The 19,852-nt window shown below is 44.9% G+C and overlaps 1 protein-coding gene across 2 annotated transcripts in view; it reads right to left on the bottom strand.

Moving 5' to 3' along the window:
• Positions 1-244: 244 nt before the first annotated feature.
• Positions 245-19,852, bottom strand: part of LOC135907343 (G1/S-specific cyclin-D3-like) — a 62,614-nt gene continuing 43,006 nt past the window's right edge. For both annotated transcript variants that reach the window (XM_065439028.1, XM_065439029.1), the window contains exons 4-5: positions 4,258-4,403; positions 245-2,733 (exon numbers count right to left, since the gene is read on the bottom strand). In XM_065439028.1, the coding sequence (XP_065295100.1) occupies positions 2,521-2,733; positions 4,258-4,403 (359 nt within the window). In that variant the 3' untranslated portion in view covers positions 245-2,520. The remainder of the gene's footprint in view (positions 2,734-4,257; positions 4,404-19,852) is intronic.

The following is a 19,852-nucleotide window of genomic DNA, read 5'->3' as shown; positions in this document are numbered from 1 at the left end:
GACAAACACAATGTAGGTGGTAACAGTCCATCAGTGGAATGTTTTCGTTCTTTGGCAGTGGGCTGAGAAACATGGTGAAAACATTGGCATAACAGTACATGTGGAACAATAACATAAGCTTTGAACAATGCATCAACTTGATGCTCATGGATGTTTCAACCGTGAACAATATGTGTGCATTCTGAGAGTGCAATAATAAAGTACACACATATGAACATTATGAGAACAATTTGCAAAACGCAACGACATATGTGGACATTTATTAAAGAAAAGACAACGTCTACACATGACTTATGGTATTAAGAAAGAATGAGGACGGTCATGAGTACGATACGAACGCTCCAACTGTGCACAGAGGATGTCCCTTCATCCCCTAGGTCAAAAAGGTTATATGTCAACGTTTTTTCTTTTGTCATGGAGGAGCGCTTATTTTATCAAACTTTAACTGTGTCACAAAACACAAACCAGAAAGAACATATGCAATGAACAGCGTGCTAAAAAATATTTTGGCTTTTTTACACTTGCAATAGGGGGTCTGGTTCTGCGGTTCTGAAAGGGCTGGAGGTATCAGCACCTGATCCACAAACAGGTAGTAGCTCCGTGCATTCGTTGAGATGATGGAGCTTTAACACACGAACATGAGATACAGTATGGCTTATATTATCAACATGGCACGTACCACGTGCATGTGCAGTGCATGCAGAGCTTGTATACTAGCCTGCTTGGGCTTTTTAATGTCTCCAACCTACTCCAGTAGCAGTGGCAGACCAGGTGGACCATTGTAATGGTTCAAGCAGCATGCAACAATGACGTGCTACAGAATTTTCTGGGAAAAATAGAAGCCAAGGAATGGCCCTGAAGGGCACCTGTGTATAATCGTGTTTTCGTGATGCCCGGTGGGGTGGACATTAATCGCGATCAAAATGGGGACAACAAAAATAATACAAAATAAAGAAAGGCGAAAAGAAAAGCAGGAAAACTATATGTGTGTGAGATGATAATGGCAGGGACTTATGTGTATGTTGTGGGGCGTCAAGTGGTGCCAGCTTGGCGTTGAGAGATATATATGAGAGAAGATATATTTTTTTTGTTTTTTAGTGTGCATATAAGAAATATCTGTTGAACAAAGAGAAATAAAGGGACTAGACGTGCCTGGACCATTTTGACCTTTGGTGCAGTGCTAATTCAATAAATTACAGCATAGAATGCTAGAACACACATAAAAATATGGCTCAACTGAACACTATGTTGTATACACAAGAAAACACACAGGTAGAATATATTAAGACACAGCCTAGGTAACAAGCTATCCAATGCAGCAGTCAGTCTCGTACAGAGTACAATACGTGAATTTCCAGTGGTGTTACACTACCTTTTTTACTGGATGGCCCGTTTCTAAACAAGGCTTCTTTATTCCAATTTGAGACCTTTCCTTAAAATACAAAATAAATTTATTTAGCACCGGTTCAAAAATAGTCACCTAAGTGTACATAAGCCTTTATGACACTAAGCCTAGCAAAATGGACAGTCATAACTGCAAGATAAAAACAGGCAGTTGACAAGTAAAAAGATACCCTTTATGTAATCTCATGAGATCTGTCAATAAAGGATAAAAAACCGCTGGCAAAAAGCCATAGACTAGTCAGTGAACGTCACAAGCACCAGGGTATAAAGACCACAAGAACTTAACTATGTCTGATATGTATAATATGCATGGTGCCAAATTAGCACTGATTTGGTTTTGCTGTTTTGCCAGGTAACGAACGTGTAGCGTCACACACACACTCATGTGCAGACATTATAATATGCTAGCACTTAACACTAAAAACAATTTTTTTCACACAGAATGACCTATGTACTTTACATACCTAGCATTTAAATGAACCCGAAATATGATTGCTGTCGTTTTTTTATGAAGATACTGGTGATACAAACACAAAAACCTAGCACTTGAATATGCATAAATGTGGAACACCTAATGTCAGATGCGGAACTCCAAATCACACAAAGTAATGCAGAAGATAGACCACATTTTTTTAAAATCCCGCACAAGACATGAACAGTAGCAGGTGAGCAGAGACGGTTACGCAGATGAAGTACATCTCCTGCTCAACCCTTGTCATAAGAATACAAAGAAAAAGGAAAACAAGATTTTCAGAAAGAAAGAAAATGCATAGTTTACAGTGCTGTATGCATTCAACATGTCTTGAACTGTTCGTCCCCTATAAAATGGAGTTGTCAATGCTGCCTGAATACTGAATGGCTTGTATGTAGAAAAAAACATCGCTAACCCAAGGCAGTGGTTTCGAAGACTGTAAAGGTATCAATGACTTTAACGTAAAGCCAATGCTTTGAAATAGGCAACGGAAGTGTCAAAACCTTCAAAAGGCAAAAAGTCGCCACAACAGACTATTTCAAGAAAACTCGTAAGTCGTAAGACATGGAACGTAACAGGAACAAGACAAAACAGACAAACATGTTAACACGCAAACGACAAAGAACTATCGGAGGATTCATCTTTTAGAAGCTGATGTCTTGAACATCCGTTGGTGTGTTCGGTTGACTGCAGCTGGGGTCAGCACTGGAGGGCGCTACAAGTGCGTTGTTTTTGCTGGTTGCGAATGACGTCACTGCTGCACTGCCGCCCTTAACATACGACTGCTGCTGCTGAAATGCCGCCACACTGGTTGCCATCAGTGTCTCAATTTCAAGGACACAACGTCGGATGTCCACCTGTGAAAACATATGAAACTGATTAGGTTTTATTTAATGATTTAAGGCACAGGAATTTTGAAGCTCCAAAGAATTGGGAACTGAGAAAAACACAATGGTTGCTATGTTACAGACGAAATTTAATGGATAAGAGGTAGAGAATACACTGAGTGAATAATACGGTTGCTCGAGTGTTTTCACCATGCTAGGCAGTACAGTAAATAACTCCGTTTAGCATAACACAGCCATTGAAGAAAGCAATGGAATAGTGTATAACAGCGGATTCGTATATACTTATAATAATCAATAGTGCATGTAGCATCTAGGTTCATTCAGGAATCTGGCAGATCCAAGGCTATCCGCGAGGTTTTAAGCTATGCAATGAAAACAAACATCTGCTGAACTCACTTTTATTGCTTCTTTGACATCAATCTTATTAAGGAATTGATAATTAAGGAATTGAATTAAGGAGCGCATTACCTTTAGACAAAGGGGATACAAGACATCTGAACCTACCAGTAATACTCTGCTGCTACCCTTGGTAGGGGTAGTCACAGCAGGACAGTAACAGTATGCTAAAGCATTCTTGTTACTTAAAAAGTGTATACACTGAACGCTAAAAGTACTGAGCAATTGCATTGTAATATTGCACTTTTGACAGTGCTATACTCTGTAATATGCAACCAAGCTGAAAATAGCTGCCTGCATTGAAATTTCTTTGTGGTATTTCAATGCACAATACAGTGACCACACATGTCTTTTGAGAAAAATTCTCATTGCATTATTTTATATAATTACTAAAATGCATGCCCGTTTCAGGGGTATATACTATGCCTTCCTTTCTTTCTCTCATGGCAATGTATCTAATTGCATTCGCTTATGCACAACCTTACAGTGCTATTATTGTTCTTTGATGCTTTGGGTTGCAACAATACGGCAAAATAATGTCCTAACACCATAAAAATCAGCCAGAAAGGAATACCAACATCTTGACATGGTTAGTAGAAAAATGAATTTGGACGTTAGAGTCTAGCTTCTTCATTTCAACACACAATCCACAAAATACAGTTTAGCAGAGTTATGTTATAGAGCTTAACTTCATCACACCATCATAAGGCAATTTTTATCCCATTGCAGGATGAACATTTCACCGAGTCACTTGCAATTACCAGTCTTGCATCAGCTCATTCCATTTTATGCCCACAAGTTTCCTAATCTTATCACACCACCTAAACATCTGCCATGCTGTACTAAATTTTGGTTCCTTAGTCATCTGTTCCATTCCCGCTTATCTGCTTTCTGCATTACATGACCTGGCCAAATACCACATTAGCTTTCTAAACCATACACCCGTCCTCCTGTTCCATGTTACATCCATCACTTTCCATATTCCACTGCTGATCCTATGATCTCTCACATGTAATGTCATTGCACATTGTAGTCAGGAGAGTCAGTTGGTAAGAGATGAGCTTAGCAAAACCAGTGAGCAAATCTGTCTGATTCAACATATTTGGTTCAGACGCTTCAAACCAGCACTACACTCACCGTCCGGACGTGTGTGATCCTTTCCAGTGTTGACGTGAGTTGGTCCTGTGCCCGCGTTGTATAAAGTGGTCCTCTGAGTCCATGGACAGCTGCAGCCACACTGGAAGTGGCTAACAGGGCGGGGCTGTAGCTCATAAAGTGGTACTCTGTAAATGACAAAAGAAAAAAAAGAACGAGGTGAGTAATTATATATTATAAACAGTGAAGGTACGTTCAGAATGGACAAAGCTAACGCTACAAATTGATAGCACTAGGCTTACACCCTACTGATTGTTACTTGGGGGCAACATTTGGACCACGCACTGTGAATGGCCTTGAAAGAAAAGGTTTCTTTACAACTCTGAGAGACATACTACAGTCCTACATACAATAATTTGTGTGCGTTGCCATTGTGCATTTCCTTCAGAAAACGCTTGTTTCAGCAGCTCTTTTCTAAATACTTGGGAAAGTAGAAATCGTTTCCTCTGGCGTCCAGTGCACCGAACTCAATGAGGTGTGTTATTTGCACTTTAATACTTATAATCCACTGCCTGTAGGAAAGAGCTATTTTATTTATGCCATCAATATTTTTCTACTGAACTGCTGAAAACCTTAAAATAAATGTAAAATTTTGTTGACTGGTTGACAACATTATACTTCATAAAAAATTTATACTCGGAAATTTTGAAAACCATAACTTAGTTTTAAGCTTGTTCCATGTCTTCACAAAAGCTTTCGACAGCCTCATCAAGTTTTTCTCCACAAGCTTAATCACTACGGTATAAGGGGTAATGCCCACTCTTTAATATCATTGTAGTTACTACGCCGCACACAGTATGTAGAGATTAACGGGTTCGCATCGTCCTTGAAACAGGTCTAGGAGTGCTTCAGAGAAGTTTATTTAGGCCCATTTTAATTTCTTTTATATATCAACAATATCGTAAGCATTGATGAGACGGTGAAGTACGTCATCTACGCTGATGATACTAGCCTCTTCTCTGGTCGCTCCACCGCTGAGTTAGCCAATCGTGCCAACATTACTTTAGATTTAATTCAGCTAGGGTCGACTAATTCAGCTAGGGTCGACACAAAACCACCTAAAACTAAATGTCAGTAAAACTAAAGTAATAATGTTTCACCCGTGTCACAAAGAGCTTCCCTTGTACCTTCTATTTATCAATGGCAGATCAGTTGAATACGTTCAGTCCTTCAAAACTTTTGGCATCTATCTTTCTGCAACTATGTCATGAGATGCACACACTGACTTCTTGGTTCGCAAGCTCTTGCGCACTATTGGTTTCTTGCAGCGGAATTCTGCAACATTCTCGATATCTGCTTATCTACTACTATGTAACTCAATATTCTTTTCTTAATTACGGTGCTCTTGTTTGGGGCACAAATACACATGTTAATATTACGACGCTATTGTTATTACAAAAGCAAATTATTAGATTAGTTTGCAAAATGCCTTATTTGTCTCGCACTGTTGAATTACTTGCGACATTACACATAGTTAAAGCTTCTTCACTTTATGAATTCAGGCTTTCTCGCTGCTATAAGATATGTGTAAAGAAGAAAGACTGCATTGCAAAGTCTTGCCAATCTTAAAATAAACAGCGACATATGATACTCGTAATCCGGAACTATGGCATTTAACACGCTTTCGTACAAACTATGCAAAACAAATGACTCAATACTGGTTACCTTCATTGCTAAGTAACTTGCAACAGCAAAATGGCGTGGACCTTGCAAACATATCAGTGCAAGAAGTTCTTGACACGCTCGTGTAACAAATCTCTTGCATTTCATCGATGTTTACTGAACTTTGCAATATTTCTCTTTCATCATTTTCATTGTTGAACTGTTTCATATGTTAACATATTACATTGTCACATTATCTATTTCCGCAGAATTTTTTTAATACCTCTAAAATTGCTTGTTATACATGAAGGTTCCCTCTCAGTTCTAAGATTTAAATATTTCAACTATCCTAGTAATGCGTTCCCTATGCACTCTGTTTTGTTCTCCGAACAGCCCATTGCTGTCATCTGGAGGGGGCAGCCATCTCGTTAAGCTGCTCGCTGTAGTAGCTTTTTGTGACTGCTGCTTTCTTTCGCAGAAAGATAAATAAAGCATTCAGCTGAATTTAACTCTGTAACTAAGCAACAAAAAATGATGTCACAATTCTACAAGCTGCACCTTGGGACATCTAGAGGAGCCAAAATCAATGTATTGCACACCACGCTGAAATACACCGCCAATTTGCAAGCAGCACTTCTGCGAAGACCTCGTAAAGAGTAAAATTTACATGTAAACTACAAGCTCTATGAAATTGTTGGCTTCAGCCTGTTTAAACAGGTGCAATTAGCAAAACTGAGATATCTATTTTTGGTGCAAAGCTACGGATTTGTAAACTTTTGCTTGAACTTTTTTTAAGACCTGCAAAGTTCAGCAACATTATAAAAATCCGAGATCTAGCTTAAATCAAAATTCTGCTTCCCACAGTCGGTAGAATCCCGCGTTTTCTACAAGGTACAACAAATAATTTGAATTGGTCCAGAGGTTATTTAGTGAGAGCATTTATGCCTTTGCATGCACTCGAAAGAGAAATCTCAGTTGGCCCCAAGATAAACCGTCAACTATTTAGGGTTTCTTTCATTTGCAAGCGTGTGTCAGTGTTTGCGCTTAATAACATGCTGTTTTGATACACATTTGATTTTTTTTGCACTCAATTATGTTTTCATCCATGTCAATGCAGCACAAGACAAAAGAAAGGAATGCACAATCCAGCTGTCAGCATGCAGGCATGATAAAAAGGAAATGAGATTTGTTGACCGTTATTCAAGAATAAAAAAAAAACGCTACAGTTGGGAAATTTGGTTGTCTCGACTTGGTGAAGTCAGGACTCGGAACATTTGCTGAAAAGTCGGGTCCGTACCGCTAAATTCAGGACAGTTGACAATGTTAGTCTTGACACCATTGCTGCTGTGACGTTGACATCACCAATGAAGTCAACGTGAAGCTAGGGAATTCCCGGCATTTTAGCAGACTGTGGTTATTATTTCTGCGTCTCTGTGTGTGGAAAATATCTAGGAGTATTGGCAGACAAATTGATCATGTTTATGCACGAATGGGCAATGTAGTCTAATATTTAGCAACTTGCTAGACTAGGGGCTGCTAGGGATCGCCTCTAAGTTACTTCGCTTGTCTTATCCCCAAACCTGCTGCCTGGGAACTAGTATTCCTGAAACCATGCCAGGGCCTCATACGTGACACCCCCTTCCCCTGAAAAAGAAAAGTAGAGCCTGGACCATTGCCCGAGAGACATCTAATGATCTGGCCACATTCTTGTACGATTACATGTCTTTCGTTAGGTTATACCACCGTGAATGCCCATTTCCATTTGCAAGGAGTCCACAAAGGCTAACAATAACCAGTGGAACACAAACGGAAGTTAGGCACGCAAAACGCTTAGAGGAAAAGAAGTGAACTTTATGGTCTCTTGCCGAAGCTTTGGGAGTAAGTAAACATTTGAGGGACTTCGGCACCGTCTTCGTTTCTTCTAAAATTATTTTCTGCTTTTCCTATCCGCTCTCCGTTCCCCGTCTCCTCTCCAGGCACACCTCGATGCCTGGACTCCAGGATAGTACAAACCACGGAGCGGATAGAATCACTGGCCGCGTCAAAGCACTCTAGTTCCACTACGTAATGGCACAGATGCAAACACACGCGCCGCTCTTTTGCCTCCACAAGTGCAACGGTTTTAGCTTCTATACGCCAGGTATGTTAAAGGCCGCATATTGTTGAGAATACTACTGCAAAGGAACGGATGAACCATTTGGACGTGTTCTTTCCGAAGGAAGTGACAAAAGGTGGCAGTGCATGCAATAAGACCAGTGTATTTCAGTTATTTTTGTGGCTGCTGTAGCTTTCCAAACGATGCAGTGATGGTAACAGAAATAAAAAGAAATTGTCACTTTAAACAGGAGCAGCAAACCAATGCACCCCCCCCCCCCACACACACACAATGAAAAAATTGAACAGGATTTATTTTTTATTTTCTATCGCAATTTATCACTCTAGCACAAAGGGCGAGTGGATCGGGCAGCTTCTATTCTTCGAGAAAGAAATTTTTTGTACAGTACGCCATGGCTGCTTTTTTAGAGGTAGAGGGATGATATAAAATGGTCTCGGGTACCTTGAGAACAGTTGGGTCAGAAAAGACACCCCCGAAGAGGAAGAGGACAAAAGTCGCTACGACCGTGCGGGTCAGATTGATGCGACCTCGGTTGCTCTTACAAATTCCTGGGGTACATGGACGCACACATAAATACAGGCTACTTTGCGGTGTCCTACGATTAAGGTTACACCGAGTTACGGCACAAGCGCGAAATTTCCTCTTATTGTTCCCCGTGCTTTTACGCCAACGTGCACTTGAACGCGAGAGCCCCGCAGTGTACGCCGACAGCAAAAAAAAAAGAAGAAGCATGACAGAAATCTAAGCAACTTTACTACTCACGTGCCATTTACTTGTTGCATGCCGTATGAACTTCTCGAATGGTCACATAGGAAACAGACCCGGTCAGTTGACATTCACGGGAATGCTATTTAACTCGTTATTACTTTCAAATGCAGATAACAACAACAACAATAATAATAATAATACCGCTGATGATGAAGATAGTAACAATAAACTCTAAGGCGTGACTACCACCAGATCCGTGCCACGTTCCGAAAACCACGCCTTCTCGAAAAGTAGTAATCACGAAAAGTAGTAATCAAAGTAGTAATCAACGTGCGCGTGCGATCGGGCTCCTGGTCGTTTGCCTGCTCGTCGGTGCAGAATGAGGGACAAACAAAAGAGCAAATAAAATACCGCCGCTGCATGTTACAAGCGCGAATCGCCAATGTGCACCCCCCCCCCTCTCCTCCCGACGCCTCTTCTCGAAAGAAGCGACGACCAGTTTTGCGAGCGCGTCATCTGCTTAGCTCAGAACGGCAGGGGTCCCGACCTCTCCAGCGTTCGCTCAACCAACCTGGCCACCACGTCTCCTTTGCGACGTCCTTGTGCTACACAGGTACAAGAGCCAAGAAAGCAGGCACGAAACTTTAGCTACGCTCCACGAAGACAGAGAGAGAGAAAAAAAGAAAAGAAAACCCGCCGAGGGATAGCGTCGCGGTCCCTCCCATTTAAAGGTCCCGTCCGAAGGGGACCACCTGCTGTTCTGGTTTCGCTTCGACAGGGGCAGCTGAAACGCGCTCGGTCGGCGCGGCGGCCATCTTTAAAGTTTCCGGCCGCGTGTGCCGGAAGCCGCGAGGACTCCTTCCCCCTCTCCTTCCGTCGATGCGCACGCGTTTCGGACCCCCGGGCGTCCCCCCCCCCCCTCCCCCCGCTGCTGTTTCTGGTGCACTTTCTCTCCCCCTACTTTCATTCCCTACCCCCTGTGCAGCGCGGTTGAGGTGTCCTCTGCTGAGAGACAGTTACTGCGCTGCACTTTACCCCAACCTTTCCTTCCCCATCATCAAGAATCTCCTTCTCTCCCCCGGGCGTCGCAGAGGGGGCGACACGACGACGACACCGGTGGCGGTGCGTGTCGGTTCGATTCGCACAGATGTACGCACGAGCCGGCGGACGCCGCTTCGCACGTGCGAGTGGACACGGTGTCACATCCGGTGGACTCCTTTCTTTTTTATGCGAAGCATACTAGCCGCACAACCACGCTCTTCCCTGCTGCCCCGCGCGCGGCCGCGTAGCTATACCGTATGACGTCATAACAGCTGCAAAAGCGGAGGCTCAGCTCGTGCGCTCGCTTGCGGCCGCGTAGCTACACAGCCGGCTCTCAGCTCGTGCGCTCGCCTGCGTGAGTTGTTTCTTCGTCTAGCCGAACCGAATATAGCCAAGCAACAGCAGTTCACCAGGCTGAACAGTGGTTCAACAACTAAAATAAAGGCTAGTATGCTTCGCATCCTGGGCTTAACCTTAGCTAAGCCACAGCCATTTTTTTTTGTTAATTCGCGTTACGACTGAGCGCGACGCGATGTCTTTCGATTCTGCATTCCAGATGTGGATGCAGAAACGACAGCTGTAAACGCAGTGACAGCTGCCGCCGTATGACACGACCATTCAGTCTAATTTAACTGCATACACCAATACACAATACATTGAGTTACGCACATCGACACCCATATATAGATTTGTGCGTACATAGCGAACTGCGTACAGCGTATAACGGAATGCATTTCCCCGCAACGCTTGGGAATTAATACCTCAAAACTGGTGTCGGCCTCGGCATTCGTTTCAAATGGATCCGGCTTGCGAACTCAACGGCTAGAATTTGTAAATTGCAATATGGGTGATAAAATTTTTAGTTAAAATGCTGATTACTGAATGTTTGTTAATTTGTCGATTGTGCACTTACATTTTTTTGTGTAAGTAATGTCCACCTCATGAACTAGAACTGGGCTATGTGCCACAGGCAACATTTACAAAATTTGAAAGTGTTGGCTGAAATATCCTGTATAGTATATGATGTATCTATGTATGTATGTATGTACGTATGTATGTATGCATGCATGTATGTATGTATGTATGTATGTATGTATGTATGTATGTATGTATGTATGTATGTATGTATGTATGTATGTATGTATGTATGTATGTATGTATGTGAATGCACGCACGCTTTCAGCTGTTGAAACGCTAATATTAAACGAAGGAGAAGCAGGAGACCAACAAAAGCACCTCTGCGCTCTTCGACACATTCCTCCTTCCGGAAATCAGTCACTTAACACAGGAATCGACCACGATACTCTGGGATATGAGCCCACGTTCGATCCCCGCCAAATGCTCCTGAGGGGAATCTCTGCCCAAACCCACAGCTGATGACGTCGCCTACATCGAGGGCTATTAGCCCCCAATCCTCGACCACTGATGACCATCAATCGAGGAAAACCGCAACATCAGTGAACCACCGACGCCTCCCGCTTCCGACGCACGTACAGGGACACGCCCCTTTCTGAAAATAATAAAAACTGCGTCACTAAAGAAGAAAGACGAAATGCCAGCCGTTCTTTCGTTTCGTCCTTCTTTCGGTGCGCATTGCGGCGGGGGAAGCGTAGTCTCTCTGTTGTGCGTTTGAATTGCACGCGCCTGTGCCCGCGGACGCGCCTCATACCTGGCCGGACATACGCCTTCCCATGTGGAGAGAGGAGCGGAGAGGGTGTGTGACAATAGGCGGCGCCATCTGTCGTAGAGGCGGAGCGGCAGCAGCAGCAATCACGCAACCGTGGAAACCGTATGGGCATGTGTGACCATTCGCATCTGCTCTTAATGTGTGTGTGTGTGTGTGTATATATATATATATATATATATATATATATATATATATATATATATATATATATATATATATATATATATATATATATATATATATATATATTCCGTAAAGCAGTAATAATGCCCCAGAAGCGGTCTCTCGTTAACTCGACGCCGGAGAGGACCCCGCAGTCTTTAAGCGAAGGAACCTGGGGTTTGTGTGATTGCTCACAGAGCGTAATCTCTGTTGCTGCTTTAGCCTATTATTTTCTATGAGGACGCTGTTTCGTACTATAGCTATGTAGTGATGATGTACGGCGCTTCGCAAAGTTTCACGCGCTAATTGTCGCGCCGTTTAATGGTGGGAACCTGACCTCGCTCGAGGTGGCCTTCTTGAATGGTCGCTCGAAAGTCTAGCATTTTTTTGGCTATCGTACTCGACTAAACTTTGGAAGAGATCGGATAACCTTTCCAGGCCTCTTTAATTTTCCTTTATGAGGTCCTCGGTTCAATTCCCGGCCGCAGCGGCCATGCTGCGACGGAGGCGGAATGCAAGGGAAGCTCGTGTGCTGTGCTTTGGGCACACTTAGGACCACCCCACCCCCCTCTTCCCATTTTCCCAATTTATGCCGACTCTAGGGCCCTGCGTACGGCTCTCGTACACGTTAAACGCAATAAACAAATCAAATCAATCTACTTTATATGTGTCTTAGACGCATAATAGTTCTTTCTGCCAATGGAAGTTCAGCAAAACGAGAGGATGGAATTTCCAATGGATAACATGATAGTGATAGTCACGGGAACTGACGTGTGCCGAACGAACTTGTTTTCTGGGGGAAATCGGCAGCCAATGCAATATAGCAGAGATGTGATTGCTACAGATTCTTTAATTCATCGCTCGACCTTCCTCTTTTTCTTTTTTATTTGGAATACCCCGGAGACCCCTAATAAAGGAGCATTAGATGAGGGGGTGAGCTTCTAGTCAGGGGGTGATTTCAGATAGTCGTGAAACTAGACGCGAGAACATGAACTCGAGCGTGTCACTTTGCTGAGAGGAGGCGCTCGCGCGGACTAATTGCCGGAACACCTTGAAAGGCTAGATCCGCTTACAGCCTTATACATCTTCCTACTCCTGCAAGCGTGTCTTACAAATGTGTACCTGCAGTACAAGTATAAAGCGACAGTCGCACTTGCCCGAGAATTAGAGCTAAGGCTTTTTAAACTCCGCATACGTAATTAAGGTACCTATGTTCACACAAACCGGTGAACTGTTCATCATTAGAGAGGGTAGAAGAGACTACCATTCGAACTAACTATATGAGCTTTTGCGAACACAGCTATTATATAATAGGTACCGATGTGACAAACAAAACTGCTTTAAAAATTAGTTTATCTCGATGACAGAGCGCACGATTACTTTTCAAACCAGGTGACTAAAAGCGCGCGTTAAAAAAAGAAAAAAAATAGAAATTTTGCGAGTTCATCAATCTTATCGTCATCATATGTAAGCCCACTACGGAATAAAAGGCTATGCCGGCGATCCCCAACACACGTGCTGCATCAGCCAACTATGCTGCATCAGCCGACTACACCTTCTGCATGCAAATTTTCTCGATTCATTACACGTCCGAATACTCTGAAGGCCACGGCTACGTTTCCTAAACAAGCTGTTCACGAACGAACACATTTTGGGCGGTTCCAGATATACTACACTAACAGAATTCTGTCTGCTCGCCTTCGGCCTTCACGTTCATCTATGCCTCCAAAGGAATTTAAGCGAAGGACTGCTTTGCTCGGCACCCCCAAAACGTGCGGCTAAAGTATTATATAAAGCTGGATACACTCGTGGCGGAACTCTCATTCAAAGCGGTCGCGAAGCGGCTGCAAGTTCCACACCGGGCGACGTGAGAAACATCTGCATCTGTCGTTCTTTCAGTTGTCCCCGAAAGACCGGGGAAAAAAAAAAAAAAAACGTCGCTTCCAGACCGCACAGGAATTCTTGCATTCCTTGTTATTTCCCCCGAAATCCGGCCGCTCCGTCGGGCACCACACAATCCCCTTGGTCTTTCTTTCAATCACCTGCGTACACTCGCCTGTCCTTCCAGTGGTTTCGCCTCCGTCCCACAGTTCCCAACAGGAAAAGCCACATCCAGACGTGTGCCAACGGCCGAAACCAACAAACTCAACATGCCTGCAACAATCCAATCGCGGCACCTAACCCTTTCGCTGCGTGGTACACAGGGCTGACAACGGCCTCCCAATGCATCCACCAAAAGAAGTTTGTGCCGTCTCAAAAAGGCGCGCACCCTCCCATTCGAACGTGTCTCATCCTGAACACAAACCGAGAGAGAGAAAGAAAACAGAATAGAGAGTGAGAGAAAAACCGCCTCTCAATACCAACGCAGCCTTCCACGCAACGAACGAACAGCATGAGGTAAGCCTGACGCACCGCTTTGCTCAGCGCGGTTTGCCTTGCAGAGAAGGAAACAGTCGAAACGATACGCGTCGGCTTTCGAATAGAACCAAATGTCCAAACAGAAGCTGCAAGAAAAGGCCGACACATTGCGTCCATTGTGAGAAGCCCAAGAAACTATGAGCGGCGTTCCTTTAACCCGAGCTAGCCGAGCTCCACCGACTTCTTGCGCGCAGACGCAAGGTGCGATCCGGAAGCCGAGTCAAGCCAATCCGAATGTCGCGTCGTCGCGAAGTCTTTAACAATAACAATGCGACATCTCACAAAGGCTGAATGGGAATATGTCGCCCACTCCCTGCCTCTCTAGCAGACTGCTTCCAGCGGAGAAAAAAAAGGTGGGGGGGGGGGGGGGAGAGGAAGGTTTCCGCACTCGGCATTCCATTGGTGGCTTGGTCGGTCTGTTCTTTTCACGCGGCTGATTCGCATACGTCGCCTTTCAGTTGTATATCACGCCGGATGGGATTGAGCGAAACACAGGACCCAGGCGTCGCTCAAGTGCGAGAGGGAATGAGAGGGAAGGTAGGGTGCACCTTATGGGAAACTATGGCTGGTATGTTTCCCCGAGTTTTCGATGCAGCAGCGTCGGTGGGTGACGCTCTCCCATTTGTAATCTGCGTGTCTCCGCGGTGGATTTCATTCAATTCTGCGTATCTCTCTTTTCTTTTCTTTTCCTAGGCTGCCATTCTATTTAACACCCATCGGTGAAGGCGCCGGCTTTTCGGTGTCGGCAGTGAGGCCCCGGGTTCGTCGACACCGCGGCGCCTTTTTTTTTTCTTTTTCTGGCGAAGGAGGAGCCGTATTACGCATTCCGAATGAGCGGGTACTCGAGCCTTTCCGTACCTGCTTTAGTGCTGTTCTTTTTTTTTTGTCTTGGCATGTGTGTGAGAAAGGGTTTGCGAGAAGAAGACAGGGCGCCGCAACAATCCTCGAATGAAAGAGTGGACAGTCATACCTGCGCGGAGGCAAATTTTTCAACCATTCATGCAATGGTCTCCCCAGTCCTGAACAGTTCTGTACCCCTCCATTTCGGAACACGGGCGGTTTCGACACACGGTCTTGGCGAAACAGGCGTTGCTAGCGTGCTTTGCGTGAATAGCGTAACAGTCCGCGGATTCTTGAAATGCGGCTGAAACTCTAAACCAGCCAGGAAAAAAAAAAGGTAGAACTACACATTAGCACACTAGTGCTGACAGATGGACAAGGTACGCGAAACGGAGCGCTCTCTCCCTCAACTCATCTTTGTTGGCAAACGAAAACGCTTCTATACGGGAAAACGCTCGATAAGATTGCAAGCAACCAAGAAAAGGACGTTGGCATGTGTTATTGCATGCAAACTTGCTGCCTCGTATTTATTTTCCAAATCAATAAATGCGCTGTCTGCTACGGCTGACAATTTTGTCAGCAGCTGCTACGGCGGCTAATCCCCCTCCCCGACCCCCTCTCCCCAATTTCCCAGAGCAAAGATAAAGAGAGACATGCAACAGTATTGAAGCTGAGAAAATACTTGCAGCGGAGTAGACGGCAAGCGACACCAAGCCCACGTTGCAGTTTCACGTTTCCAAGTTTCAAATGAGTTTTCACACTGTTCGCGACTCGCAGCAGAAGAACACCAGTCGCATAGCTCTGTTGTCCAGGACCCATGCGAATTGAACACAAACGAACGAGGCTGCCATCTTGAAGGCGACCGATTTCGCAGAAAAGAAAGAAAAAAAGGGCGGCGGTCCCAGATGAAAGAGACAGGCACACTTGCGACACACTTCACTCACGGGTCTCACACAGAGCCAGTTCGCACACAATGTACTATACAGAAGGGTGACTCCGTGTAACTACCGTCAAACGGCCACTTTCGCTGCTAGATATTAACAAAATAGCAATGAAGAAAAGATGACTTTTGGAATCCGACGAATCCTGCTCCAATCTCGGAGGCGAGGCGAGACTTGTTCGCATTTCGCACGTTCCACCAAAAGGAGGGCGTCGGCACGGGATAGTTCAGATACAATGGGTAAGATACAATGGTTCACATACAAACGGAATTCCCAAAGATCGCACATTTGTATTCGAGCGAGTACGGGCGACACATTAAAGAAATAAAAAAAAAAGGAAGCACTGCAACGGATGAACTTACGAGCGACCGCCAGAAACTTTTTTTTCTTAATTCCGCCGCCTTTCAGGACGCTGAGCGGTTGAGTCAAGTACGTTTACCGTACCGGTTTGCAAAGCACTCGAATAGTGGAGATCGCGGTTTTGGGAGAAACCGGGAAGAAGGGATCACGCGGATTCGGGAAACGAGGGCCCGTTTGCCTTTCGCAATGGCGGTGCCTCCACGCCTTCGGAACGGTGCAGCCACAAAGGCGAAAGAAAGGTTCCGAAGATTGTTTGAGCCGCACTTACGAGTGGTATATGACATACATGCGGTGGTAGGTAGGCCTCAGAATAAACTCTTCCGTCGCCGGGTTGGCCAGCTTTGGAGTGGCTACATTGTCGGCTAGTAAGCCTACCCCGAAGCCACAGCCGAAACCGGTACGGCTTAGTTTGGAATTCATGACGGTAGACGCGCGCACTTAGAATTCATGGCGATACGCACTGCATGCTGCATGGCTCCCTGCAAGTTCCCCTGATTCGTATTTTCTCCCAGCCTGCATTTATTACTTCAAACGCTCTTTGCGGCGGTTTTCCCCAAAACAAGCTATATGGTCACTATGACAAACGAATACATCATGCACCTAACTAGAAGAAAAATAAATATTGGAGGGCGTTTAAGCTTCGTCACTGAAAGACTCCTGAATGCTTTTGACGCCTCCCGGCAAATGCTGCTTATGTAACCGTAATGTTTTCCTGGAAACGCTGACTGCGAATTCTCTGCACGAAGGCGAGCTTTCTGGTTCTTTATTTGTTTACCCCTTCCTCCCCCCCCCCTACGGCAGGCATCACCACTACCGCAGATGCGCGCGCCATCTAGATGGTGTTGCAAGGAACCGAACGTTGCGCGCCGCTCCTGCTAAGACAGACCTCAAAAGGCAGCTGAAAAAGTGGTTTGCGCTTGAGTTTCCGCGTAACAAAATTCTGTTTTCTCGTATATTGAAATTACAATTTGACGCTATCGTGTCTGGAGGTAGAGTGTGAGTCATACTTTACAAATTTTTCTGACGCATTTTACTTACAGAAATTCAATTAGTTCAGTAACGCCTCAGCGCCTGCGTGGATCGGGATCATTTATCTCATATGGACAACGACGCCGACGCCGGATATTCGGCGACACGGTGCCCTTAGCGCTGTCGCGTTAGAAAGGCGACAGAAGATGCATACGCACCTGCGAAGAAATGATAGGCATGTATTAGGTTTCGCTGTCTCAACGCTATTTCAATCCGAGGACAACGCACTGCAAATCGCTGCGTAATCTTACCCTAACGCGGGCGCCTCATTCGATGCTAGAGCTTTAAAAACTGACTGCAGTTCTTAAAGAGCTTGAAGAAATTTGGGAACGTGTTTATCTTCCTATTATTCCTTTAATTTTTTTTAACGCGTACGAGACGCTTACAATTTTTTTCGTTACCATTACTCGCGCCAGTAAAAACTTTAGGCGCCATAGTAAGCACACCAGCTTTTCAAGTCGCGACCACAAACTCCCCCACCCCTCTCCTCTTCTGCACTCAGTACAACCAAGCTGTTCTGGGTCGAGACTGTCATAAATTGTCCCGTAACAATAGCGCGAGTATGAGGATAAAAAAAAAATGCAGCCAGATAGAGCAACAGACACATTGTTTCTTTCGTGGGTAAGAAACGGCTTTTTTTTTTCTTCTAGTGCTTCTATTCACAGGAAAGCACCGCGACTCCCTTTGACGGAAAATGAAATAAAGAAAAGTTACGAGCCAAATGAAAAAAGAATAACAGAGTCGAGTCGAATAACAAAGTCGCCGCGGCAACAACAATGACCAAATCCGACCAGAGCCACGGCTCTTAGCCAAGTGAAGTAAGGCCTGTATATATACAAAGCGTGATCGCCATATGGAGGCCTGCCACTGCGCCACAGGCTAAGGAAATACTTCAGACATTCTTAAGAAGTTCGTAATATAAGCAAGTACCTAGTTTCTTGGGCAATGAACTCCGCTACCCACGGTATCCCGGGTGAAATGGAGTTATTAATCGCCGCCTTAAGTTAAGGGGTCGCGCCATTTGTATGCAAATATGATTAAAAAACATAATTTGTATCTGTCGTTCCAAGAGCGAGCTTTACTGCTTAAGCTCATATGCATATGAACAGTGTACTTCTCAGCATCTGAATGGACGATTTAGACGTAGATATGATAACAAGCTATTTCGATAAGGTTGTGAAATAAAAACCGGTCTTGATAAGGTTGACAAGGAAAAGTTACCAGAATTCCGACAATATCTCAAAATAAGAAGAGTGGAGCATACAGCATCACAACTCTTGCAATTAATCAACTCATATCAGAGTAGCGTGGCACATCAGAGCGGACACCGCGACATCTTCTCAGGGAACTTCATTGTGATGACACAGAACTTCGTATTCGTCCACTACAGTATCGCTCGCTGTAGGGCCTCCGAGTTATACGTACAGACGCCGACACATCTCTGAGCCTTCGCGTTAGATGTGCGCAAGACTCGCTCCACGGGTCAGCGCACCCAGCTCCCAAATACTGCCGCGCTAGACACGCGAGTTCCGATACGCATATGGTGGGAAAGCGTCGGACAAAGCGAGGCTCGAGCTTTTAAGCGGTCACTGACAGTACATTACTACAGCGAAGCTGTATATGTCGAGCCTATTCGTCCGGCCGTCTGTCGCCTGTGCGCCGAAAACTCCTCTGGCACAACCTCATGCGCATGCGGAAAAAAAAAGAGAAAGTGAGGCTCGCGCGATTGGCTGCGCCAGTAGTGACGTCGTTGCTCTCCTTCATAGGCGAGCGCACGCGCAGCAGTTTCTCTCCGGCTCCGAAATAGGTAGGCCAAGCGTCATACGTACTCCTGAGGAGCAGGCAGCTTTCGATCAGCAACGCCGCGAGCAGAACCTGGAACAAGTTCGTCTACGCCATGCCGATGCTGCAGCTCGGGCACAAGAACAGGCTCGTGCAGCCGAGCGCAAGCAGGATCCGGCAGCGTACCAAGCCATCGTTTAATCAACCATCGGGATTAACCTATAGTGATAAACACCGGGGCCGCACGTTTCAGCTTCGCTGGTTAACATCTGTACGGAGTGCTTAGGCGATGTTTTTTTTTATTTTATGTATAAGGTTAGTGCACACAAACCCACTAAACCCCCCACACGCAAAAAAAAAACAAGGCGATTCAAAAGCGGTTGACATCGAAGAAAGCCAACATCTTCTTGGGCGCATTGGTGTACCAAGTCCTTTGTTGTTTACACTGCACAGTACCTTTGGGTAGTTTATATTCGACCTTCTCTATTGCGTCAATTACGCGTTATTACTACTCCGTACGTATAGGTCTATGCTACCTTGGTGCGCCTTTTTCGTACTAAGCTTCGTTTCAGTGCCTTTTCTTTACTGTCCTGCGTGCGCTATAAAGCATCGAATCGTGGAATTTCCCAGACAAAAGTGGCCAGGAATTCCGAACCCAAGAACCCCAAATCGACCTGAACTCGCAAAAAGAACATCTTGAGCCGAACTGATAAAGCTTTCTGTTCGTAAGTGCTCTTGGTCATTGGCTGGACGCCTTCGCCAATACGTCCAGAGTCAAGATTGGCTGAAAGTTTCTCTTATGAACAATATACTACAGCGAGAACTGTTGTGTGAAAACGGACCCTTGTCTGGGAAAAATGGCAAGCATCCGAGCGCCATGAACGACTTCCG

Source organism: Dermacentor albipictus, chromosome 10, assembly GCF_038994185.2.
Source record: "Dermacentor albipictus isolate Rhodes 1998 colony chromosome 10, USDA_Dalb.pri_finalv2, whole genome shotgun sequence".
In the NCBI taxonomy this organism is placed as follows: domain Eukaryota; kingdom Metazoa; phylum Arthropoda; class Arachnida; order Ixodida; family Ixodidae; genus Dermacentor; species Dermacentor albipictus.
Note: the sequence above shows the minus strand (reverse complement) of the source record. Positions and strands in the feature narration are given on the sequence as shown.